At 45.3% G+C, this 27,790-nt stretch overlaps 1 protein-coding gene across 2 annotated transcripts in view; it reads right to left on the bottom strand.

The window, feature by feature from the left end:
* KCNT1 (potassium sodium-activated channel subfamily T member 1) overlaps positions 1-27,790 on the bottom strand; it is a 204,871-nt gene that overhangs the window by 57,219 nt on the left and 119,862 nt on the right. For both annotated transcript variants that reach the window (XM_054007779.1, XM_054007780.1), the window contains 8 exons: positions 23,737-23,816; positions 18,090-18,189; positions 11,198-11,257; positions 10,073-10,121; positions 8,887-8,946; positions 5,614-5,688; positions 4,466-4,549; positions 3,177-3,271 (listed from right to left, as the gene is read on the bottom strand). In XM_054007779.1, the coding sequence (XP_053863754.1) occupies positions 3,177-3,271; positions 4,466-4,549; positions 5,614-5,688; positions 8,887-8,946; positions 10,073-10,121; positions 11,198-11,257; positions 18,090-18,189; positions 23,737-23,816 (603 nt within the window). The remainder of the gene's footprint in view (positions 1-3,176; positions 3,272-4,465; positions 4,550-5,613; positions 5,689-8,886; positions 8,947-10,072; positions 10,122-11,197; positions 11,258-18,089; positions 18,190-23,736; positions 23,817-27,790) is intronic.

Raw genomic sequence — 27,790 nt, 5'->3', positions numbered from 1 at the left:
ATTGATCTGCCTGAAGCTAAGTGTTCAGGAGGACAAAGCAAAGTAAGGAGACACTCTGAGTCAGTGGAGCGTGTCTGATTCTTTTATCAGCCATCACCACTTCCGAAGATCAGGCTCTAAAAAAAGTAAAAAAAAACCCAACCCAAAATGCTACAAAAAAGTGTTCTGAACATTTAGGATTACTTCCAGCTGGTGTAAACTGGTATAGTTCCATCAAAGTCAAATGCTGATTTAAACCAGATCTGGGCCTTAATCCCATAAAACTAAATACTGACCCATTTGAGACCAATGGTAAAGCACCCCTTGAGCTCAATGGACCCAGGATTTGGCCCTGTATAATTTGTGATGAATGGAGATTAAAAGGCTTGGGAGCTCAGTTTGGTTTGGGTAAACAGCCCTAAACTATGATGCTTTGCTCAATATATATATATTTATATAGTCCTCTCCAGGACTCTACAGAATCCAACTGGAATCAGACTGGAAACTTCCTGCTGCAGCCATGGGCAGAATCTCCTGCAAGTTTCCAAATCACAGTATGGGGTTTTGGTGCACTCCTCCAATGAAAGCCAATGGGAGCCAGGCAGAGAATCAATCCCAGCACCCACTCACGGGCATGAGAATTCACCCCTACCCCAAACACTCTATTCTCCATTGTTCAGGTCAACAGGAAATAGCACCGACAAAGTGCACATGGTAGCTTATAAAGTCGGTTTTGTTGACTTTTCCATTAGACCTTTGAGAGCAAGAGAGGTTCTGCTATGGAGGGTCCTTCAGCCATGCTCCCCCTCCCGTGTCTGTGTGCATTAAAAGGACTCTTTGCCCCCAAGAGCACCACGTAGGAGGCAGTATAACCAAGAGGGGGTGAAAACACCATTGAATCAATGCTGCTTTTAGTAAAGAAGCTTCTGTCCCGTCCCCCCACAACACACACACACACACACACACACCTCCAATAACAAAAGCAACAGGCAGTTAGCAAATACATGACAGGTTATCTGGACACTGACACCTTTGCCCTCCAGAGGTGAACAATATTTCCTCCCCCTGCTTAAAGAGGAAACAAATATTTTTGCATGGAGATGGAGAGAAGGGAAAGGAGTCAGAAAAAAGAAAAAAAATCAATAGATCAACCCTTCTGCCTTTGTGTCTGACAGCTAGCAGTGCGGCCACATGATGAGTGTAACCACCTAGAAGAGCACTGGGCCTCAGATCATATCCACAGGGAACAGCAGTGCAATTGGTCTATCATGTATCTTGCCACATGTCATCATCCGAGGGGCCATGCTTCAAAGAGCGATTGAAAAACACTCTCTACTGGGCTGACTTGGTTATGTTACAACAAAAACAAAAAAACCCCACAACACATCGTGCATCCAACAGAGAGGTTTTGTTTTCTTAAGTCACATTTACCCCATGCTCTAGAGAAGGAGAAAGGGCTGATGTTCTGTCTACGTAGATGGAGGAGGTGTGCCAGTTTGGGCTTGGAGCACAGCCTCATCTCTCACCTTGCCAAGGTCAAATGTGGGATAAAGACCCAGAACTGAAGCCACATAAAAGTAATTGTGCTTGAAACGGATATGGGAGTAAGTGTCTAATGTGTAGATGCAATTCTGTTAACTATGCGTGCAAATTAGGCATGCAGATATTTTCTCACATGATTTTGAAAATCTGGCCCTGACCTATATTGCCAACCAATAACATATTTGTATATGGTACTCTCATGCCTAGTGACTCCAATGCAATAGTGCTGTGGTTCTGCTAACAATGTTAATGGAGCAGAAAAAAATTCCTACTAGCACCAGTTATTTGTGAACTTCAAAAGGTCTGGAGCTCAGTTTATGTTCAGATGAGCAACAAAAGTCTGGAGGCTTCTATGAGTTTCTGGGCTGGATATTTTGAAAGAACATGAAAGGAACTGAAGAAATTCAAGCCAAAAACACTGCAAGAGGCAGCTCTTCAAAGCCCATAATAAACTTATGGTTCTCTCATCTGCTCATTTGAGCTAATTCCTTAGCAATTTTGCTCTCTCTTGTGACTTGGTCCCCTCCCCTTCCCGAACCACAGCAGCATGCAGCAAACAAAAGCTGGTTGACTGAAGTAATCTGAATGTGTGGCCCTAGAATGGTGAGGATTGGAGCAGGGGGTCAAACGTCTTTATAGGCCCTCTGTGCTCTCACTATCCTGAACAAAAAGAACAGGAGTACTTGTGGCACCTTAGAGACTACAAATTTATTTGAGTATAAACTTTTGTGGGCTACAGCCCACTTCATCAGATGCATAGAATGGAACATATAGTGCGGAGCTATATATACATACAGAGAACATGAAAAGGTGGGAGTTGCCCAACCAACTCTAAGAGGCTAATTAATTAAGATGAACTGTTGTTTGACAAGAAGCTGTTAAGTATCCTCACAGCTTCTTGTCAAACTGTCTTAAATGGGCTATCTTGATTATCACTACAAAAGTTTTTTTTCTCCTGCTGACAACAGTTCATCTTAATTAATTAGCCTCTTAGAGTTGGTTGGGCAACTCCCACCTTTTCATGTTCTCTGTATGTATATATATCTCCTCACTATATGTTCCATTCTATGCATCCGAAGAAGAGGGCTGTAGCCCACGAAAGCTTATGCTCAAATGAATTTGTTAGTTTCTAAGGTGCCACAAGTACTCCTGTTCTTTTTGTGGATACAGACTAACATGGCTGCTCCTCTGAAATCTATCCTGAGCAGCTCCTCTGGCCTGTGACATGGTTGAGTCTGTTTGTCTCATTGCACTTTGGGCTGGAGCTTCAGGGCAAATGGGTGGGAAACTTCCAGCCAGCTCCCAACACAACTTTCTGCTCCAGAAAGCTGGGCAACCTGCAGTCGGAAGAGGCTCTAACATGACTTTTCCTGCCACCGCAACAGGATAAAAGTGACACCCACAGAAGAAAGTTCTGCCTATCACATTTCAGACCACCACGCTCTGTTAGGGCCCGATCTTGCAAAGTCATGCGCATGCACATGTCTCCTCACAGAGTAAAATGCTAAGCCCATACGTAAGCCTTTACAGGATCAGGGCCTTAGCCTTTCCCTCGATCTATTTAATCACTGCCTTATGTCACATTATTTATTTCATGAATAAATGTGGCATGCAGCCAGGTCAAGGGTTTAGAAAAAGCAAACAAAACTGCTTACCCTGTGAAAACAAGACACAGCAGGGTACAAATCAGAATCAGCACCTGATTGAACATGGCGGATTGCGTCCTCTGTATCGCTCGGTGCAGGTCGTTCTGGAAAAAAGAGAAGTCTCACTTGGCAGACGACTAGGATAAATACTTGGGTGCAAACCTACCCCTCCGTTATACCCATGCAACCTTGATGACTTCCAAAGGGTTGCGTAGGAAGCAACTCAGGCCAGAATCTGTCCCTTTTAAAAAGTGTCACATGCATTTCTGTAAGGAATAAGTCTTGGCCTATTCTGTCCCCAAACCTGAGACACTGCGGAGTGCAGCTCTGAAAATGGCATTGTGAGGCATCATGGTCATCACTTTGAATGCAGCCACGTGGGGCGGGGGCGAGTCACGGATAAGGGCATTAGTGCAAGGGATGGTGTGGAAGAGACCAGTGATGAAGGGGATCTAGGGACAGAGACTGGAACGATCCTGTGCGTGGGAGGTGAGGAGGAGGCAGTTAAGGGCTGGAGGTAGCAAGCCTGGGTAACGAGGAGGATGTCGAAATGACAGATGGAGGGAAATGGGAAAAGCCATTGCTGTCCTGTTATAACATTGCAAACTCTTCGGGGCAGGGACTGGCTACTGGTCTGTGTTTGTACAATGCCTGGCACAGTGGGGCTGCATTCGTGGTTGGCCCCTTATGCACAGCCATAACGAACATGAAATAAATAAATAATACACAGAGAATTGTGCCACATGGCTAAGAGCCAGCTTCAAAGTACCCATTAACATGCAATTTCGAAGCATTCTGTGAACACAGGCCTTAAGAACTCAGCTATAGTCCTCATGGGCAGAGCTTTCAGAAGGACTCAGATCTCCGATAGAACTCAAATCCCATTTAGACACCTTAGTAAGTGGCCAGATTTTCAGAAAAGCGTCTAAATCTGGTACTAAGGGTCACAATGGGAGCTGTTGGGTGCCAGGGTCTTTTAAGCATTTGGCCCCAGTTGTGGGTCCTGTGCACTTGAAAATCTGGCCCTAAGTATAAATTTGAGTCACCGCCTTGGCAGCATAATCCACAGGACAATAGGGTCCTAGAGCACATCAGAGCCTGCTACCTCTTGATTTAAGGTGTCAAGTGGAGAGCATCGAGATACTCTCCAAAGATGGGGCATGGTTAAGGACGCCTGAAATTAACAGTTTCTCTCTCAATATTAGTGTAAAACAAGCATCCCGAAACAATAGTAAGAAGACTGCCAGGCTACTCTTCTGGTTACGCTGGAAGGGAGTGGGTGATCTTTGGCTACTCACTATCATGTTTTCCAGGGCGTACTTGGCCAGCCAGCAGTTCAGAAAAACTGGAATAAACAAATTCCGTAAAGGGGACCAGAATATCTAGAAAACAATAGTTATTTGCAGGTTTACTTGAAAAACACTCACAAAAATCAATGCTCCTTTATTAAATAAGTCATAAATAATAAATAAGTAAATAGTCAATCATTAGCCCTACTCCCTAAGAATCTAATTTCCAAAGTTTTGGTAGAGGAATACATGAGGATAATTGGCCTCAAAAGATTACAGAAACTGCCAGTTGCAAAGGTTGGGTCAGATCCTCAACTGGCCAGAAGCTGGGAATGGGCGACACAGGATGATCACTTGGTGATCACCTGTTCTGTTCATTTTCTCTAAAGCACCTGGCATTGGCCACTGTTGGAAGACAGGATACTGGGCTAGATGGACCATTGGTCTGACCCGGTATGGCCGTTCTTATATTGGTGCAAGTTGGCATAACACTACTGATTTCAATGGAACAACATTGATTTACATCAGTTCAAGTTCCAGACCTTAGAATAGAGTTTTCATGATCTGCCCCAAGTCTGTGTAGCCTTGACTATACTGCCAAGTGCATGGCTATAATTGAGCAGCATTGCAATCTAGATTAGATGCAAACACCTGAGACCTGTCTATGCTCCATCTTCCAAAGTTGCTGACACCAGTGGAGCTGAATTATGGCTATAAAGTTTGGCCAGGATCCTGCAGTGAGCTCTGCGCTGGTGCAGGGGTCTTGATTACATTGGCCAGTATCTGAGTGGGTCACAAACAATGCGGTCTCAGGGCTGATGGCAGGCAGACCATCTTCCATACAATCCTAGAGTTATGCAGCATGTTCACAACCAACCATGGAACCAGGAGAAAAGCAGCCAGTCCCGAATTTCATGAAAAGTCTTTTTGAACCCATCAAGAAACTGGAAAATTTAAACAAAAATGAACATTTTCCACAGAAAGTCATTTGTTCCTGCAAAAAAAGGTTTGGGGGGAGGGGAAGAGGAGTTGACCTGCTCTTAACATTTCCTGTAATAGGACAGACGCCCATTAATCATGGTTTCATAATGAAAACAGTGTAGCGTAGCATTTATTGAAATGTGATTGGTTTAAAAATGTCAAGAGCAAACACTTACTGTGATTATAAAGGGCACCGTGTTGATCATTTCAAGGATGAATGAAATGCGAAAAATCTGCTCCCAGATGTTTCCCTGCAGAATGAAAAAAAATGCATAGTTTAATTAAATAATCCCGGAAGAATACGGAAAAGGACAATTTAAAAGGTTCCGATTTGGGTCATTTCCAGCTATTATGATGTTGTAGCAGCCAGGAGAAAGCTGGGTATTTCATAGCAGGCAGAAGCAGCCCTGGTTCTTTTCCCAAAGAACTTATGATCTACATTTTAGATAAGACATGAGGAGCGAGCGGGATGAACAGCAGGAAGGGGATGAGATGTGGGAGGTCAGTGGATTATTTCTGAGTGAAGCTTAGTTTATGACACAGGCAGCAAAGACCCCTAGACTATCACCTCCTTGAAGCAGAACCGTGTCAGCACTCACCCAATAACAAACAATGGAACGGAGAATATGAAGAAGAGCAGGGGAACAGAGTGCCAGGGTACAAGCCTTTCACCTTGAATGGAGCAGGTTCTAACCCAGTTTAGAGGCCTCTGGATTTCCAGGTGCGCGAGGAGGCGTGACCCAGTCCGGCCACCCCGGCCAAGCGGCTCTGGCCCCGGCGTCTCCGGCCCGGGCCCTGGGGTGCCGGCCCCGGCCGAGCGGCTCCGGCCCGGCTCCAGCCGGCCCCGGCCCTGGGCAAGCAGCGCCGGCCAAGCATCCCCAGCTCCGATCCCAGCGGCTCCGGCCCGGCCCGGCTCGGCTCGGGCCCCGGTTCTGGCCGAGCAGGTCCAGCCCAGCCCCGGCCCCGGCCCTGGGCAAGCGGCGCTGGCCGAGCACCTCCAGCCCCGGTCCCAGCGGCTCCGGCCCAGCTCGGCTCAGGCCCCAGTTCCGGCTGAGCGGCGCCGTCCGGCAGCCGAGAACCACCGGCCCCAGCGGCTCCGGCTCCAGCCCCAGCGGCTCCAGCCCGGATCCAAGCTCCACATCCCCTCCCTATTTTCCCGGACATGTCCGGCTTTTTGGAATTTCCTCCCAGACGGGAATTTGAGGACCAAAAAGCCGGACATGTCCGGGAAAATCCAGACATATGGTAACCCTACTCTGAGATGACATTTATTGAGGCCTTCTTTCTCTGAGGGTAAAAGGAGCCAGAGTGACAGGCCTGTAAGTAGAAATCCTCTTCTCCTATACAGAACAGACGAAGCAAGGAATGGTCCCCTCCCTGCTGCCCCCAACTCTCAGCTGGTAGGAGAACCCCGATGGATAAGAGGGTATTTCTATCTCAGTGGCTTCTGAGCTGAGGCTGCCACAAAAGATGGCGGTTATGAGATGGTATGAAACCAAATGACTCCGCTACTGCACAGACACGGACGGTAGCACCCAAGGGGACTGGGGGAGAAAGGGAGAAGGAAGTTCTATCCACAAAACTAAAAGAAAATCCATGTTGTTTGAAAAGTGCCCCATTTGTGCTATTTTGGAGACTCCTTTGTGGGAAAGCTCAGTAAATGATACAGAACAGAATCCATCTGCCTGGGCTGTAATCAGAATAGCGGCGAATAGCTATGCCGAGGTGCAGAAAACTGGTCCAAGGGGGTTTCAGGCATCTGACAGAAGGGAGATAAAATGGCTGTTATGAATCTAATAGCTCTGTGGCAAAAAAGAGAATTTACAGGCATTGGCGTGTTCAGCCTCTCTTCTGAAGGAAATGAAGTTGAAGATTAACGTCGCAGCTGGGCCCCTGTCACAGGCTGGCTGGCCCTTTAAGGGGAGCTGGGCTCAGTCTTGCCTGTGATGGCTAAGCTCCCCACCAACAGCTGATCCTGACTGGCTGGGATCAGACGGTTGTTTGGTTATCAGACCCAACTGGGAAGGAGCCAGGTGATTTCCATACAGGTCTGGGAGAGCTCAGCTGGCGAGACAGCTGCAGGAGGGAGGTTGCCTCTTGCATCTAGCCCTGAAGGGAGAGGTTGTCAGGAGAGAAGGAGGCTCCTGAAAAAGGCCAAGCCCCAGGCAGGTGGCATGGAGGCAGACTGAGGGGGGAAGGACTCCGGGGACGGGGAGGGAGCCCTGAGGTCAGTGGCTCAGGTGGGGGCTGGGTCCAAAGGGACAAAGCTCTGTGAGACAGCAGAGTGAAAGGTAACCCAGGAGAGTGGAAGGCCCTTTCATTTCCATTGCTGAGTCCCTTTCCGGGGCTGAGAGGGACAGCTGCCGGACAAAGCCTCCCTGAGGGAAGGTAGACCAGACACCAGGGGGCGCTGTGGGGGCTGATGCTGCCACAGTCATAGAATCATAGAATGTCAGGGTGGGAAGGGACCTCAGGAGGTCATCTAGTCCAACCCCCTGCTCAAAGCAGGACCAATCCCTAACTAAAGTCCCTTTTACAAGGGTCCATCCATTGGGATCCACTTCTTCCCAGATCTTCCACTCATTTCAGACCACATCCCGAGTCTAGGGATGGCTGCGGCTAGACTCCCCAGAAGCTGGGCGTGGAAGACGGGGGAAGATCACGCCATGAGTGCCTTGTTCTGTACGCTCCCCCTGAAGCTCTGGGATGGGCCACTGTCGGAGGCAGGATCCTGGACAAGATGGGCCATGGACTGTCCCCACATGGCAGCTCTTATGTCTCAGGTACTCCACCGAGCACTCATGCCGCTCAGTCCTACAGGGGGCAGCCCATGCTGGCCTGAAGAAGGCATGGGACTGAAATCAGTGAGACTCCTTGTGAGCTTAAAGTCAGTCACTTGCTTCCAGGCTTTGCTGGATCAAGTCCACAACACTCAGCACCACACAGGATCAATCCCTGTGACAGGACTCAGCAATAGAGCTGCATGGAGGTGCCAGGGGCCATATGCTGGTAAGCATCTTTTATTTGCTGTATGAAACAAATTGACTTTTCTTCGCTTGCAGGAATATTTCCCTGTGTGCCTACTGAAGAGTGTCTGATTCAGTTCAGCGAGCTCAGTGATGAGCGAGAGCTGGGAGACTTTCATGTGCATTAGAGATGAGATTCAAGCTGCAGAATTCAGATCCAGGTTTTTAATATTCTGATATTCAGTGGGTGCTTGGATCTGGGATTTGTTTGGCCCATAAAAAAAAAAAAAGAGACACAGGCCATTTGCAAAATTCATTCCAGGTTTGAATTTCAAATGCCCACAGTAAAGCTGTGTTGGGAGCGATCTGAACAGAGCAGCTGCTGCAGAATGAGAGGGAATGAGAAAGGAAAGACTGCCATCGATTTCAAGGAGTGTTTGATTGGGCCTTAAACTTTAAATCCATTATTTGGAGGGCTCTTACCTTGTAGCTGAGATAGATGAGAAGCATGGTCTCTAGGAAGCTGATTAAAGCTACGCTAACCTGAAAAAAATATAAAAGAATATAATTGCCTTGGGTTTGATGTGAAGCATCATCGGAGAGGTCTGAGGCTATCCAGCCACTCAAATAGTCTCGCTGACTGAGCATTCCCACCTGGTTTACAAACAACAAATATGAAAGTTGCCAACCGCGGAGGCTGTGAAGGACCTTTACTGAACCCCAGGACAATATGGGAGTGGCACAGATTGGGGATCACAATGGGAAATCCTCCATTTCCACATCACACTTCTGTTGTCAAACTTCAAAGAGATGTCAGCCTGCTCTAGTCAGTCCTTGTATCCGTGCAACTATGCTGGTTGGGGGGAGGGGAGGATTATTTTGATTTAACAAATAATAATTATGCTGATACAGTCCCTAGTGTGGAAGCAATTAGTAAGGTGCCTTATACCAATATAGCGTATTCCCTTTATACCCAAAGAACTGCATCCACACTAGGGCCTGGGCTGTTTTCACCGTACTGGTAAAGATAAAGCAGCGCAACTTCGGGGTTAGACAAGTCCTTGGGCTGAAATCCTGGCCCCACTGATGACGAGAGGAGTTTTATATCGAGTTTAATGAAGCTGGGATTTTACCTTTTGTTAAAAATTCGTCACGGGGAAATTTTTCACCAATAAAACAACTCAGAGTAAAAATGGCCAAACATGTTGGACCCATGACACCTTCCCTTCCCCCACCCAAGAACATCTAAAGATCAGAGATAAAAAGACTGGGGCAGTACTGGGTGAGGAGGGGGGGGGGAGATGAACCTTCTCAGAGGTCCTTGATCCCCTGAACCTTATTTGGCTCCACTGTAGACCCACATTATCCCAGGCTCTATTGAGCCAGGAGAGCAGAGCTGTGCAAAACTCACAGTTTTATCTTCACAAACATTTGCTTAAACAGACTGTTATCTTTTCCATCGGCATTTGTAAGTTTCACCTAAGGTCATCTTGCTGCTCACAGCAGAAAAACACAATCTATTTCCACTCACCAGGAAAATCTGTGTCCTCTATTTATCAGTCTTCAAGGATTTGTTCCAGGAAGAAACACTGATGACATAGAACAAACCTTGCACAAAATAAATACTGTATGCCTTTTGTGTGACAATGCCTTTGGTTCAGTCACTTACCTGTATTGCCCATAATGGCATTTTTCTATCCACCCATAAGATTGGAGCCCTATAAAGAAAATTCAAAATGGTCCTAAATTGGAATCTGTTTTAAACAAACCATTCAATGTTTTACCCAACAGGTGTGATGTCAACATTTACTGATCTATAGCTTTATCAAATTCATTATTATTATTCAAAAATGCAAAGTCTGCATCCAGATCTGAATTTCCTCAAAGTCATGGGTCTTTAAGCCTAGAGTTTGGTTCAGGCCCAGCTAATTCTGTATCATTCCCTTTTGCAAAACTTCAGTAATAAAACTGTAAACCTGGTGAGACTCACTGCTAGAAATCCCAAACTTAGGCCAGATCCATGAATGTGGGATGAGTTTTTGGCGAACCGGAACCAAGGGATGGATTCAGGTGAAAGCCATCTGGGACTAAGCAGTTTGGGAGTGAATTCAGGTATTGAATGAGTTGAATAATTCCTGCAAATCTCAGAGACTCAAGGTGCAAAGGGAATCAAACTGGTTGCAGATTCCTCAACAACTGTAAGTCTTGACATTCACAAAGCTCCAGAACAGAATCTCTGGTGAACTACAATTAGGCTCAGCCACCGAAAACCCTACATGCTCCAGTGGGAGAGACTGACGGGATCCATTAGCTGGAACCATCAATTGTTCTCACTCTACGACAACTGTGTCCATTAGACTTGTTTAGCAGAAACTAGACAGAAGTTGAACCACAAACCTGCGTATGAAACCTCTCACAGGCGACATGCTGGTTCTGACCCCAGACAACGCAAACCCGCTTGAGGTGAAATTCATTTCCCATGCACATCCAGTCCTACCCTAGCAAGCAAGAGCGAGCGTGCTGAATTGTATGGGAGTTTTGTTAAACAGATTACTGAGAATACCCTCTGCATGGAGAATTACTCATTTCCAAAAGCAGAACAGTGGATGCTTTTCTAACTGTGCATCTCAATCCCTCTGTTACTGAGATTCATATTCTTTCTCTTCCTTTGACAGCTGCATCACTATGGACAACCAGTGGCTACAGGCAGCCACAAGCATCAGAAATTCATATTACTGGGCTCCCCAACAACTGGTTAGAGTGGAGCAGGATTTAAGTGCTATTAGCAACTTACCAGTTTATTTCTGTAGACGACTGGTTGAAGGTTGAGTAATTCTGCTTTTCGCATTCCCAGCTAAGACAAGAGAAACACAAACCAAGAAATCAGTAAGATGCAACAGACCAGCCCAAGGGGCCAGTGAGAGATAAAGAATAATCCAAGTCGGAGCCTGCCTCTTAACTTCATGAAAGTGACGCAGGTTGATACCAAAGCCATTGTTCCCAAAAGGAGAAAGAGCCTGGAAGCTGCAGAAACCAACTGGGTTGTCGGTGCTAGATGTGCTTTCAGCTGACGTATGCAGCACGGTCTAGTAGTAATAATAATACCCAGCAATTAGAGTGGTTTTAATCCAGGGGGCCAGAGGCCATCGACTTCACTGAGAGTTGCAGACACTCTGCACCTATAAAGATCAGCCCCCAGGTGTGACTAACGCAGGCACTTTTGCTGCATCACTCTGGCAGGCTAAAATCAATCAATCAATCAATAAAAGCCAACCAACCCCGTTTGTCCTAGAGGTTTTTTACCTGCAGTTGTTAAAAGCTTATCCACTAATTCAAATTCCGACCAGTAGCACTAAAACTAACCCTCTGCTCCCCGCTCTGCAGAACGGTTAACCAAGAGCCAAGTTCAAGGGCCGCCACGATACTAATGAGTGGAAACAGAAATGAATGCGAGTCGTTAATCATTCTGTTTGGCACAATGCAGAGTGACGATACTTCACAACCCGGAAACACAAGCGTGGGTGCCAGGTAGCACGGCTCTTCACAATTAAGCATCCTGGACAGGTGGGTTGGGTGGGGAGGGAAGAAGACTGCAAAGCAACAATGCATGTTTCAGATGGTACCAAATTGCTTTGCACAAGTCTGGAAAGGTAAAATCGCCAAATGGGGAAAGGACTCTGGTATTGATGCTCAAAGTGAGCTACTGCCTTACCAAGAGGAACATTGGTCCAGTAGTTCAGTCACTAGCAGTGCCCATGGGAGACTGCTCTGCCACCGATTTCTTGGATGACCTTGGGCAACTCACTTGAGTCTCTCTGTGCCTCAGTTCCCCATCTCATGGGGATAATAGTACTGCCCTACCTGACAGGGATGGTGTGAGGCTAAATACACTGAAGACTGAGAGGTGCTTAGATACTACAGGAGAGAGGGTACATACCATAGAAAGACCGTTGGAAAGCACTTGAAACAAATTTCTCCTGGGGCAAGTCCCATCTAAACCTTGGGGTTTCCCGCATAAAAGCACCAACGGCTAAAGTACATTACAAATGTACTTTCTGTTGTTGGAATCCCAGGTCTAGCAGAAGCTAGGCTCATTAATCCTCTAGGCCTTTCATTACTATTGGACCATCACCTTGTATTTGTAAAGTGTTAAACACGCCAAGCAAGATGCCATAAGGTGCAAGACACTGATGAACCTGCCTGATTAAGTAGGTTATTTCTGAGGATATTGTTCCTTTCATTATTCTAATGGGGACTTAAAAGACCAGCTAAAAATTTAAAGTACAAGGTTGGGTGGAATAACATTAAAAACTGAAGTCTGAGATAAGTGTGTATAAGGTGCATTTCTTGGATTTGAAGTGCATTGCACTAAGCCTAGTTGACTTAGTTAAATTTTTTCAGCGAAACTGAAATGTCTCCTGGAAACGTATTGATTTTGACTCAGTTGTCATTGGGAAGGCAAGCAAGAGCACCCCCTCCTCCCGCCCGCATAGCCCAATGGTTGGAGCACTCATCTAGCATATGAAAGACTGAGCTTGAAGTCCCTCCTCTACCTGATTCAGCATAGGAATATGAACCTGGGTCTTTCACTATCTCAGATGAGTTCTCTAACCACGGGCTAGACAGTCCGTTTTTCATGGTTTTTTATGAAATATTTCAAAAGGTCTCATTTTTGTTCCAACGAGAAATGAAAACAAATGTCAAAACCACTATTTTTTTTTTGAAAAATGGAATATTGTTCTCCAGCCAGCCCTAGAAAATACCTCCCAAATGCCATTGTCTAGCAACACCATAGTAATGAATCTAGTATCAATATAATCTCTGAATATAAAAGCCCTGCATCTCAAACTATGCCATGGGCTGAGTTCTGGAAACAAACATCAATTCATCTGTAAAGCAACAACCTCTCGAGAAACATCTAATCAAGCCAGCATCTGTCTGTCACCATCCTCTACATCCAACGGGTCACACCTCATCCAAAACCAATAACCACCTGCCTTGCATCACAGCTTCTTGGGACATTCCTCCCCATGCCCAGAAAAGTCTAACACCAATATTTTCAACCAAGCTACATTTCAATGATGTATTCTGATGGCCTCTGAAATTTACTCTGCGGTAGATCCTCAGCTGACATAAATTGTCATAGTTCCACCAATGTCAGTGAAGCTACTACAGGTAACACAAGCTGAGGTGCTGCCCCTCTATATACAAAGCTCTTTAAACGTCTTCCTGTTGCAGAGGACAGATATGTCTTTCAACAAGAATTCAGTGTTGTTATCCAGTGGAATGCTTCCTAAAAGGTCAGAAGAATTTTAAAGGGCCAATGACTCTTTATAGCAATTTATTTTATAAATAATACAGTAGATGGGTCCAAACGGACTATGCAAGAATGAAAGACACTTCACTGAAATTCACCCCTGTACATTTTAGGGCATCCTTAGAAACCCCCGAGGAGGGAAGTGAGTGAGTGGCAGGTGTGATTTCCCCTTTGGGCTCATATTATCTCTGTTATCATAATTATGCTGAGGAATGTCATGAGATAACATTTTCAGAAGTGCCTAACTCTCACTGATGCTTAAATCCCATTGAAAGTTAATGGGACTTTGGGGCCCAAGTTACAGAAGTATTTTTTGAAATTTTACCCATGGTGACTAAGGGAGCGATCAGCAAATCATTAGCACGGACACGGAAACAAATCACAGACCTACTCTCCACTGTTACTGATCCAAAATAAGCTGGCAGAGCCAGGGGGAGCTCGGCGTACTGTACCGATGTTCCCCACTGATGGCTGTTATCATTGTAAAAAGCGGCAGAGCGGAAGCTGCCTCTGAATGAATAAACAGAGGAGATCACAATAGAGCCCAGGCTATTGAACTTGCATTTCTAGGGCAAACCAGCTGCTCCCCAGAACAACTAGCCAGGCAGACAGCAGTGAAAGGCGCACACAGAGTATTGAGGCTAAGACTTCATCGCGCGCTATTACCGTGGAAGGACGCAGCCATGCTGACCAGCATTTATTGCACACGTACTGCTCCCCACCCCCAAGGCTGAAGACTCTCTCTGGATTGAAAGGAGTTTTGCTGCAAGCAATCTGGGAAATTGAATGCAAGAATTCAGCTTCTTTCATTGAGCTTTGGTATGTTAAGCCTCACCCCAGTTAATATACACTGGCTGTTTCCCTATCCGTGCCAATGGAGGCCTAAAGGTGTGAAGATACCCTCGGATAATACAAATATATCAGACAATAAAATGCCTCTTTTAAAATCGCATTTCGACATGGACAAACAGAAGGAACTGAATCCACCTAGAAAGAGTGACAGCATCTTAGAAGACTAGGCTCTCTATCTGGCTGGGTTTTCACAGGCAAGAGAAGCTGGAATTCATTTTACTCAGAGACATGTGGAGACATTCTCCTTCTTCCAAGAGTCAATTGATTTGCCAGTTTCCTAAGAGAACTGGCCTGATATCAACATCCCCCAGCAACCCAGATGGTGAAATACTGTCAAAAATAAGAGGCATGGTCCAAACATAGGATGTGAATCCAGGAACTTCAGAGTTCTAGTTCTGGCTCCAACACGGACTCTGGTCACTTCACTTTCTGCCTACTCACCTCCTTCACTGGGGTTGTGAGGGATAGGACAGAAGATGGAAAAGTTCTGTATTAGTGTCAGATGTTTCTCCTTCCCCTGCCTTCACACCTAGATAAGTAGCCTGCAGCCTTGGCAAACAGAAGAATCAAAATGCTAATTGACTTGCATTCTGTGCTGGGAGAAATTATATATAGATTAGAGGCAAAAAAAGGACACCGGCAAATAAGACACATATTCAAATACTGAGCAAAGCTGACATATCTAATCATCTGTCAGTTCAGCTCTTGAAATGACAACACTGATCTCCTCCCAAAAGACTTAAACAGGATTTAGGGTAGGTGCCTTCAAGGACGTCAACATATAGAAAACGTTTGTAGGCTACACTAAAGGCTTGAGCATTTGTCCCATGTCTGAAGGCAATTTGAACTATGAGTTTGCAGCAAGGTGGTAGAGTAATTTTTAAAGCTTTTTAAAAAATTTAATGTTAAAAGTCGAAAGCTTTTGTCAGATCAATGAAAGTCCTATACAGGTTGCAGTTGTGTTCCTGGCATTTCTCCTAAAGTTGATGAGTTGCAAACACCATGTCTATGGTCCCGTGTCTTTTCCTGAAGCCACAGACTCTCAGGTAAGAGCCCTCGTTCAATATGTTGCACAAGGCAATTCAAGAGAATTCTGGCGAGAATTTTGCCAGCTACTGATAACAAGGAGATGCCCCGATAGTTGTTGCAGGAAGATCTGTTGCCTTTCCACTTGTACAAGTGGACAATGGATGCATCCTTGTACTCCTGGGGTATAGTCCCTTAAGACCACATTGATTGAAAAAATACAGTCAGTTTCAAAGCCATGTGCAAGCCTCTGGACTTGTAGACTTCTGCTGGTATAGCATCTGCTCCAGGTGCTTTACCACTTGACAGCAAGTCAATTGCTTTCGCAGTTTCAGTCAGCATTGGGGGATCAGCTGCAGTCAATCAATTGCCTCCTCATTATTAGATGATTGTTGATTGGGGATGTTGTTAAAGTGTTCTGCCCACCTTTGCGGTATCTTTTCTTTGTCAGTGAGCAGTGTGGTGCCATCGGCACTCAGTACTGGAGATGTACAACTCAAATGAGACACATTTCAACTTTTTGATTACATTTACCAAAAAATGTTGCTGTTTTTCAGCCAGCTTGTAGGGCAATTTCCATTTTTGAAACTCAGACGAAATTTTTTCCCAGAGCATTTGGAAAACTTTCTGTGAAAATGTTTTAACATTTTTTTACCACCTTTATTGTCCAGTGCATTGTACTGGGCTATTATATCATAGAGTTTCAAACAATGAGGCAAGACAAGACCACTTGGGGCATCCACCCTTCATCTTTGCTGTAGTACTAACAAAATGTTCACTATTACATCTTCTATTAACTGTCTGCAAGGATGGTGACTTGACAGCTAATTGCTAAAATGACTCAGTCCACAGGTATCCATAGACACACACAAGAGCTATTTCCCACTACACAGAGTTCTGTTTGAGACAGTTCTTTATCTCTAGTTGTAAAGCTCACAGCTTTATTTTTCATCTCAGTGCATCACTGACATTTCGGCAGTTCTGATACGATGATGAAGAGATGATTTTTTCAACCTACATCAGAAGCGTCTGAATGGATTTCAGACAGAACGTCTAGCGGCTCTGGGAAATCAATAGTGCTTCTGAGACTCGGTTTGAAACGTTGACTTACTAAAAAGGCCCTCCAGGATGCGCAATGGCAGCTCTATTGCGAAATACATTTAGACTAATCGTTCTGTGTTAGTTCAGTTAGACTAACATGTGGAAACAGATCATCTTATGGACTGAGGTCCCAATGCCCAGCCCGACCCTCCAACCGGCCCCTTCTAGACCTTCTGCTTTCCCCATGGCATTCTTTGGGACCCATCACTGTCAACGGTAGTTTAAGGATAACAAATGTACACTAAAAAATATGCCACAACTTCTGAGAGTTTCAGCGATCCCACAAGAGGCCTAAACAAAATACTCTGCTTTGTTTCCTCTGCAGCTAATGGTAATAATAATAAAGCATGCATTCAGAGCAGAAGAGCCCCCGTCACTGCCGTAAGTAGATGAATAAATAAGACGGAACAAACTCTGGGAGGTAGGAGGGGCAGATATAGACTGGTGGATTGTCATTAGTTTTGGTTTTAGGAATTCTCAATTCTATCAGACAAATTTGTTAAATCAACTGATTAAAAATGAAGAAAAAACAGAGCAGGAAGAATTAGAATTTTTTTTGAAATAATGTTTACAATCGGCAGGGAAAAGACAAAAGGTGATAATATCACCACTCACATATCACTGCTCATTGAATTGTTGTGGGACTCAATCAAGGTGGAGGAACATGAAATGTTCCCGTTTATGTTCACTACTGCCCTCTAGTGGACAAAAATTGACCTGCTTATATGTATGACCAGCAGGTTCCCTTTGATCAACAAGTCAGCAAAGCTGGAAGGCTTGTGATTCTGGAGCGGGACATGAGTTCAGGTTTCCCCATGCCGCAGGGGTGTGTTTAGCTGGTGATCATGTTCTGTTTCCAGCAGTATCACTATACCTCAAATTTAAGTTAGCATTCAAGCGTCCAAATAGAAAGGGGGTGAAATAAGTTATCGGCTAAGAGGAATCGCAAACTCAGAAGCGAACACACAACAGGGCTGGAGAAGCAGCACTCTTCTTGCTTTGGTAAAAGGAAAAGAAGCAAGAGAAGATGCACTGCTATCGCCCGCAGAAATCTCCTCACCTCTGGATAGAAACCACTCCTTGAAGGGGAAAGTTGGTTCTCTATGTATTATTTCCCATTGCAGCAACTACGGAGACTCAGCACTACGGTGAGGAGGAAAGAACATGAGATCCCTTTATCTGGGACTGGACTACGGTGGAACTTCTGAGGGTATCGTCAGACCCACAGCCGCTTAATTGCTAGTAAGCTCTAAACATTAAGAAGTGCTGTCTGGAGACCAATAACACTGAAAGATGCTTAGAGACAAGCATGACGGGAGCCTAATAAATATCCGATGATGGATTAGACAGACAGACAAAATCCACCTTACTGCATCTAATAGAGACTCACCATCCTATTCCCTCTGCTGGATTGTCAAGCAGAACACGTACAATATAGAGAAGACAGGTGAGAAGCTTCAGGGAGAAGTTGAAGAGCCGTATCCTTAGGCCTGCAATAGAAAAGACAACGGGGTAAGAGGCTAAAAAGAAACAAACATCCTCCTCCACCTGTCTCAAAGAACAGTACTGCAGAGCTTCGGATGTATGATAGACACACAAAAAGATGCATACTCATCCGAGCAAAAGAGGGGGGGTCATAAGAAAGTTGGAATTGCTGAATCAGACCAGCACAGCACCTAATGCAATATCCTGTCACTCACAGTGGTACCAGATGCTTCAGAGGAAGACGCAAGAAACCCTCCCACTAGGTAGTTATGGATAACCTGCCATCAGGGAAAATTCTCTCATGACTCCCATTAGTAAGAGGCTGGCTTGCCCCCGAAGCAAGAGGCTTTACAGCCCCTTCCAAATATTTCAACCTTTATTGTTCTAATTCTGATTACCCGCAATAACGTCTAATCTGGTTTTGAATCATGCTTAGCTCTTGTCCTCAGTTATACCTTGTGGCAGTGTGTTCCACAGGCTGATTGTGTACCAAGTGAAAACGGATCTCGCCTTGAGCTGATCTGAATTTACAGCCTTTCCATTTCAACATTCATTTTTGAAAAAGAATATCCTGACTCCTTGGTGACTACAAAATCTTTCCTGAAGTGTAACTGTGGCCCCCGTGCTACCAGGAGATCCACGTGCGAGACTGTGGAATTGTCACCGGGGCTGCACAGCAGTGCAAGGTAGATCCAGCTGCAGGATCTGGGCTATGGGTGCAATGGGAAATCATTATTATGGGACCTATTTTTTAAAAAGCGGAATTCAACCGGGCATCTAATTTTGCGACCACAATCAACTGCAAATGATAGGAACAGATCTAGCTAAGAAATGTATATGGCCCCCATTACCACAGTTTCTTTACCACCTCGGAATCTTAATGGTTTCTGTATTTATCCCCACAACACCTCTGTGAAGCAGGAATTGTTATTACCCCCATAGTACAAGTGAGGAACATGCACAGAGAGACTAGGGTCCAGTTTCACAACGGTATTTAGACACCTAACTCCAATTTATTTCAATGGGAGTAAGGCACCTTGATACCTTTGAGGATCTCCGCCTCACAGAGCAGGGAATTGAACCCACGCCTACTGAGTCCCATACGAGCTTCTAACCACTGGACTCTCTGCCTGTGTCAATGGCATAATTCCACATTCCGGCCCTAGATGTCTGAATAGACTCCTACGTTCTGTCGTTTGCAACCACAGTTGATTGTGCCAGGAATTGGCGATGGACACAAAATTAGAGGCCATTGGATATCATTTGTCCCAAAATCTTTAGAAAACATGCTGCCCATAATGGGGAGAGGGAGAAAAATGCAGCAGAGGTCCCGTTAATGTCACTGCATTCCTGGAACATCTGTTTCAGTAGTATTTAAACACCTATTATCCTTTAAGCATGAGAATGAACGAACACAGTAATTTACGCTGCTTATTATAGCATGCGTGGTAGGATGGGTAATGACTGCTTTTCTGGCTATTAGTACAGCTTGCCGGAGACCAGGAATGCTGTACGAACTTTGCTCGAGGCTTGTATGGTGCACTCCACATCCTACCCCACTTCAAATAACTAGAAGGCCAACATAAAGAACTAAAGAGAGTCGGCTCTTTGCAAATCCCCTCCCCCCAACATGGAAGAGAGGGATGTGGGCTGTTGAGGTTTTTATCCCCAGAATCAGCAAGCATCCATTTAATAAGACTCGTACAACCACGCTGGGGTCCAGTCTTTGCTCATCACATGCTCAGTGGTTTATAGGAGGAGGAACAGAACATTCAGATTGCCACTTTATCCACTCCCTCCTCTTCACAGCCAGTTTATCAGGCTATTACTCAAATTACAAGTGAGAAATTCAGCACGTTTCCATTAAAATCCTCGCCCGGGCACCCCCTCTCATGCCACACACCAGCTATTTAACAAGTATACGACCCACAGAGAACAAAAGAAAATGTGAAATTATAAATTAGCTCCTAGATTCCCTGCAGGCAGCTAATGCCTTCCCTCAGACAGAAAATAAAAGCGCCATTCTTCCAGTGGAATTAATCTGGAGAGTCAAAGAAAATAGGGGATATTTTGAGACAGACAAGAGGAATCCATGGCCTGAAATGTTAAGAAGGGAGGGAGCAGTAGCAGCCTGGAGGTTCCTGTCCCTAGACAAGAAAATTCAGGAGGTGGAGGTCATGTAGAGTTCCAACACTGTTGGAAGTTCAAGCAGGGTGCCCCAGCCCTATAAACATGCCACTGTTTTTAACAAAAATAAATGCAGCTTCATGCTATATTGTATAATGATTTACGGCAGGTCAGTTCATTCTCATCCCACAAGAAGGCGCCCATTGCCAGAACTTCCCAGGAGCAATCAATTATTTTATCTTTGTCATTCACAATCCCATCTGGGAGACTTTCTGAGGCCTCACTGGTGATTGGTAAGCAGCAGACATAATTGCTCTTCTGTTTTGATGGAAGTGTCCAGGGCGCATTCATTAATGTTTGTGCCAAGTTTAATAAAGGGTGAAAGAGGGCGTATGACTCTCGTGAGGGTATGTCTAGACGGCCATCACTGGGTGTCATGGCAGCTCAAGCAGACGTACCTGAACTAGCTTTAACCTAGCTAACCAGAACAGTGAAGCTGCAGCAGTCCGGCCTGTACAAACCTACCCAAAACTCTGGGTAATGACTTGTAGGGTTAGCATCTCATGCTGTTACAACTTCACTCTTCCAGTACCTGCCCTAGCCACAGTAAAGTTAGTTCAGGTAGGTAGGCATGATCTGCCCACTTAAACACTATTCTGAGGGTTTAAATAGGATTTAATTAGTGCACATACCTTGTGCTGGTCTCTCCGCACAGGGGTGAATTTCACCCACACAGAACAGAACCTCATCGAGACAACCTAACATTTGCAGAGCTTCTCTTTGTAACATGGCATTTAAGACAACACACCCACAATGTTAAACCGGGAATCAGGGATGTCCTGACACAGACTGTCTGACATATACATGCATTTATAGCTTAAAGCAGGGCGGGGGGGAATACGTGGAAAATCACTTTCTATTAACATGCGAATCCCTGCAGAAGAGACACTGAAAGACACAGGAGTCCTGAACTGGATAATAACTTGTGGGTGTACACAGCAATTAGAAACGAGAGCCCCATAATAGCTTTAAAGGGTGCACATGTATTACAAGTTCATAATGAGTTTGTCAAAGATCCACTCGGCAAATGCATTTCAGAGTACTGTAACCTGGCAGTATCATATATACAGAATATTGATTTGTGGTTATCATCACGAGTGAATATTAAGTGATGTAATTATGAGGTTCTTTCACATCTGGCTGCCCACATCACCCTCTTCATCTCTGTTATATTATATCTACGAGTGGTCGTTACTCACAGTAACTAATTATCAATTAGTTTCTCATTCTGCTGCCTCTGACCGACATAAAATCCTCAGCTTTAATAAGAATGGGACAGAGGTGGTTATCCTAAAGAACTGGAGCAACCAGTTAATTACGAATAGTAAACAGACAGATGGCTGACCCATGGCTGACACTAGGAGGGTATAACCATCTACGAGATAGTGCCACGGAACTTACGTACCAGCTTCCATGAATATTGTGCCTGCAGACATTAAGCCAGATTTTTAAGGTGCACATACAAAACTGAGTGCACCTGACTTGGATACAGCCCAGCTTCACTGGGTGCACGTGTCCCTCCATTCACACGTACATGCATGTTTCACCCCAATCAGAAGATTGCTCCCATTGTACACATCACTGCGCCACCTTGATGGCACAACCATCAGCTGTTGCATTGCCCTGCATGCGGATCGAATATACGATCAGGGTGAGAAGCAATGCAGAGAATAAAACCGCTTTGCGTCTTGTCCGGCACCCCTGCCACCCCCTGCAATATTCACTCTCACTGGAACTTGCCCTGCTGCCAGATCTGATATCCCAGGAATGAATGCCTTAGTCCTGGCTCTCCAGCTAAGCTGTGGGCATCATAGAATAGCGGCTCATTACTTTTGGGGTAGACAAGCTTTTGAGCTACACAGAGCTCTTCCTCAGGTCTGGGAAAGGTACGCAGAGCGTCACGGCTAAATACAAGATCGAACAGACAGAATATCTGCTAACTACTTATGCTAAACTAAGGGACCATTCAAGGTGAAGTGCACCATTAACACCCCTGTAGTCATAGGACAAATTGGTGGAGGGGTTAGTGGGTTACAGATTGTTGTAATAAGCCATAAATCCAGTGTCTTTAAGACAATGATTTTTATTGTCTAGCAGAGTTAAGAAATTTAAGCTCCCAGGCTTGTCTTTTGAACATGTTGTGCAGGTTTCCTTTGAGGATGAGGAGCGACTGTTTTGTGAAAAGTATTCACCCACAGGTGATAGGGTGTTTTTGTCTTTTATCATTTTCCTGTGTGAGTTCATTCGGGAGCGCAGTGATTGTCTGGTTTCACTCACATAGTTGTCATTGGGGCGTTTAGTGCATTGGATGAGGTATGCCATATGTTGTGATAGGCATGTGTAGGACCCATGGATCTTGAAAGGTTTGCTATGGGGGGTGTTGCTCATTGTAGCAGTGGAGATATAGCTGCAGGTTTTGCATCTGTTGTTCTGGCAGGGTAAGGTGCCGCTTTGAATTGGTGTCCTGGTCTGTGGGGAGCTCACTTCTGATGATAAGCTTGGAGAGGCTGGGGGGTTGTTCTGATCAGATAATAGGAAGAGGAAGAGCTTGAAAGCTGTGTAACTCGAAAATGTCTCTCTATCAACAACAGAAATTGGTCCAGTAAAAGATATTACCTCACCCACCTTGCCCCTAATATCCTGGGACGAACATGGCTACAACAATACTGCATACTACAGGGGTAGTCATTTTGCTTGTAAATCTAGAGGCACTGAGCATCACCCTTGTAAACTGCAGCCGGGTGCCCTAGTAGTGAACACTCTATAAATGCCTGTGATGCTGACAATAGAAATATAGGATGCGGCTTTCCTATCCTCACTGTGGAATCACGTTCTTCTAAAGAAAGGAAACCCACTCGCACACCAGTCTGCTTTCACAGATGAAACTCCTTAACCCAGCTCCATCTCAGGCTAACATACAAAAAGATAGTCCTCGGTGCTGGGAAACGGCACTTTGAAAAATCAACATCAGGAAACAGAACCCTTGAGGCAGTAGTGCCAAGGGCACAGTGCTGAAATGTTGCAACCACTAGATGGCACTTGCTTTCCATCCTAGGACTGATGGAGACTGGTCAATGTGAGCAGCAATTTATTGCTCAAGTTAATAAGTATACCCAAAAAAATGTATTATCCTGCACATTGTTATCCACCACCTCCATACAAATATTGCTCAGACAGATTTGCTGTGGCTAATAGACCTGAGAGAGAGAGAGAGAGAGAGAGAGAGAGATTCTTTCTATTTTGTAGCTAGTTAGATTTTTCTTCCCGCCCTCACCCCTCATTCTTTTCATTACAGACAACCTGGTTATTATTGTAATTACCTGGAAAATAAAACTGTCATGGAGTGTCTTGATACAAACACTTACTTGATCTTTGGTTTTTGATGAAGAACAGCTTGAGACGTTCTTTAAAGGTGTTTTCATTTACGTAGAACTCAACCTGTACCCTATGAGCAGAAAGGAAGGAGAACTGAATTAACTGGGGCTGTAGTTAGTAAAGGTTTCATCTCAAAATCTTCCCGCCTCCAAATATGTCCCACCCCATCAGGTGCTGTTTCTATATTTCTCACCCACCTTTTCCCACAATGCATCTTGTGAACAAGATTTAAATAAGAAACCATTAGAATGCTGCACAGAGCAGTAACCAGATGTTACTCTGGTGCCCGATCCCAAACCAGATTCTGGTCAATTTGTGCTGCTCCTAAAGCACAAAAGGGCTGGAAAGCAACCAAAACTCCTACACCAACATTTACAGCCAAGAAACAGATGTGCCAGGGTGTTGCAAGGTCTGGCCTGGGGCTACTCTGAACTATGCTGGTCCCAGGATTGGGAAGCCATAGATGCCCCCCCTGCACCGATCAGCTACTGGAAATGAGACCTCGCAGTGACAAAATGCAGCCATGATAATTACCTGCGCGTGCACATACTTTAAAAAGCCATAGCAACGCATTAACCTGTATCATCCCAGACAGACTACTGCCTCTTAAACAAGCTGAGTGGCTAACCCAATCACACCGCGGGGGTACAAGCCGCTCCATCGTGCCCTGCAGGACAACAGAGTCTAGCCCCTCTAAGCTAGGAGGCAAAGCAAATTCCCAAATGACCAAGTTCTCCAGCGAGAATGCCCTGACTCCAGCCCCCCAAGTTAGAGTGGCTCAGTGAGAGAGAGCCCCGCTGACCTGCGATGGCAGCACATGGGAAGAAAGGAAGTTCCTCAGCAGGTCAGGATCAAACCGGGAAGATCCACGTTAATACCGAGCGTGGTACCTAGAAGCTGCTGCATTCAGAAAATTGGTGGGACCAGCTCCTTATGGCCATCACTTCACAGCAAGTGGGCAGACATGTTCTGCACTGACTTGCAGCTGCCATGTGATCAAGGGGAGCCTCCGGCAGGCCACACTGCAGTGGCCTAGTCTGGCAGTCACAAAGATATGGCTAGCCCCGATGGAAGCGCTCCATGGGCAACCCAGGGGAAGGATCCCTAATTGGTGAGATCTCCTCCTCAGCTGGCACAGATCAGCGTAGTCATGATGATACGCAGTGGCTAAAGATCTGGCCCTTAGTGTTTATAGTGATAAAGTTTTAACGTAACCAGGGAGTAAAGAAAAACCTCCCTGGTGCAGCGTGGAGCCTGACTTTCCCAAGGGAATTCGCTGCCCTCCGACAGCCATTTGCTCTCCCAGCCCTTTCCTACAGCACCTGGGCAAAGAGAGTAACCGTTAACCCCTCACTCCTTGGCAACCCGTTAGAGACCCTGAACCATGTCACACACGGCAAGGGCCGCAGCACAGAGAAATGGCCGTGGTTGCCTGACAACTCTCAAATGAAACAAAAATGGATGCATTTGTCAACCAAAGCCACCTGGGAATCCAGAAGTTCCCCATACCTGTTAACTTCTTGGGCAAAGGGTAGATAACCCCACTCAGAGGAGGCGGCTCCCATTCCTGCCACACCCTACCATTACCTCTCTCTTCTCTGGAGCAAACTAGAAGTGCCTTCCTCTTGACCAAACCCTTCCTGCTATCTGAAGCCCACTGAAGGCAGTCCAGCCACAAAGGGAGCGGCTGCAGCATTAGTGTGTGAGAGGATCTACTGACCCAACCCTGCAGATTTCACTGGAGGATTTGCCTGTGTGAGGACTGCAGGTTCAGGTAACAATACATCCATGTCTTTTTTCGAAAAAGAAAAACACATGCCATTTTCAAGTTCCTAAGAGGATACCCACCAGAGAGCTAAAACTGTTTTAAAAAGGTACTTGCCCATGTTCCTTCAGGGCTCCCAGGTGAAAATATTTTATAGTTTAACCAGAAAATCGCAGTGTTACCCAAACTAAGTAGAGCAGCTGCCTTCTTTGCTGGCCATTTTCAGCATTATTAGCTACATGTTAACTTCATTATGGAAACACAATTAATGGTTAGTCTGATGAGATTGCTCTGCCCAGGAACGGTATGTAAATCTCCAACGAGACTGGCTGGATTCAGTGTTGTTATAGTGTTGCTTGTTCATCATATAGTCAGTTATTTTATCTACTATTCAGTCCATTAGGAGGTTATTGCTTCAACTCACTGTATGCTGTATTTTAACACGGCACGCTGACAGCGGATCTAATCTTGTTAAAGGCCACCAATAACTTGTTTTCTCTGTGATGTCTCAGGGATAATCCTTCCAAATTCCTGACCAGAACTTTACAGCAACCAAAGAAACACGGCTTCCCTTGAGAATTTTCCCCAGGTTTTACACGGAGCCCAGTACAAGCTGGGAAAGGATTTTAGGAATTGAATGAGTGCGGTGCGAATAGCCATCCAAGGTTTGAAGAGCTTCCAGGGACTCAGCAGTCTACAAGAAATACCAGACCTCAAGCCAAAAATTTGGAGTATTGATGCTTCACACATCACTGACTTCCAAAGTATTACATAGAAAATATGAATGTCTTTCTGTTTCGGGTAGAGGGTGGTGCCTGGTTTTGCATCATGACTTTCACCCGGGCAAAACTAGATGGGGTTTGGTTTGTTTCCTTTTCACTTTATTGCAAGATTTATAATATTCAAATCTTCTCCAAATAGCTTCAATTCCATTACAACCTCCCCAATCTCATCTCTGCTAACCACCCAGCCTTGCTCTGCATTCTGAGTTAGCTCCTGTACACTCAAAGCTGAAAAGATTTAGGGGGTCTTTAACCATGTCACTGTTGCAACAGAACAAGAGCGGTCATGAGGCATCAGGGATTCGAAAGAACATCCTCGTATGTTGAAAGGCAGGGTTTGCCCCTTGTAGCAGCTACATTCAACAGGACTGAAGCTGTTAAAAAACAAACTCAGTCTACAAGAAGACAAATTACCTCTGTTACTAAGATACCTTATTGGACCATTCCAGCCAATCCTCCAATTGCCTCTGAATTTTACTTGGCATTTGAGTATATTGATGGTTTATTGTATCAAGAGAATGATGCTTGACAGGCAGGGAGTCCCTGGGAGACCTTCATCATGCTACAGATGGTGCTCAAAGGCCCTCAGGGGAAGGAGTAGCGATTAACATTAAATAAGGCCCAGATTCACCACAACTGCTACTATTCTACCCACAAAACCTTGGGCTTTCTTCCTCTCAGGCCGCCTTTTTCTCCTCTACTACTCCTGACAGACCCTTCCTCCAAATCCGATCTCCTGTCCCCACCCATAGACTTGCTTCTTTCTCACTTGGACAGTCCCGGTCCACCGCAGCTCACTTGGGCCTGGCTCAACATCCTCTGTTTCTAAGTCTTACGGAGAGGAGAACTCAGCGGATGGTTCTGCCTCATGACCAAGAGAGATGGAAGCACAAGTGCATCAAATGCAGAGATCAAAGTCAGACAGGTCAATACCTAAGCACCAAGAAATCGTGGGAAGGAAGGTTTCCCTTCAGTTACATGTGTTATTTCAGAATTAATAAAGCCAAAGTCCAACCCAAAGCCAAGGCTCAAGCGAGGTCTGAATTTTATCCCAGCTCCTCTGCCTAAAGATCAAGAAGGCAACTCAGGGAACTCCCTGTACTTTAGTCATTGTTTGTGGCTGACTTTATAGTCACCCGAATAAATGGCACAATGAGGAAAAGGGAGGTGACTTTAATATGAAGTGCAAATCTCACCCCTGGTACTGGTGCTAAAACTGAGACTGGCTGGCAGAAGTCAGAGTCACAAGCCCAAGAACCAACCTGAGGGTGCAGATCTGGGATCTGGGAATCCATTGCTCTTTTATTCAGGATGTGAAACCAAAGCGAGTCCCCTCCCCTGCTCCTCACCCTGCAATACCTGCAAGACAACTGCAACTATTTCCATTTTTATCTGCAAAAGTGAGGGAATTGAAATCCTAGACTTGTTGTTCTAAGATGCCCAAGGCTGTGTGTGAAGCAGAGTTCAACCGCAGTAAAAGTATCTACAGGCCTTTAC

This window comes from Malaclemys terrapin, chromosome 17 (genome assembly GCF_027887155.1).
Source record: "Malaclemys terrapin pileata isolate rMalTer1 chromosome 17, rMalTer1.hap1, whole genome shotgun sequence".
In the NCBI taxonomy this organism is placed as follows: Eukaryota; Metazoa; Chordata; order Testudines; family Emydidae; genus Malaclemys; species Malaclemys terrapin.
The sequence above is the reverse complement of the archived record's forward strand: the minus strand, read 5'-3'. Positions and strand labels throughout refer to the sequence as shown.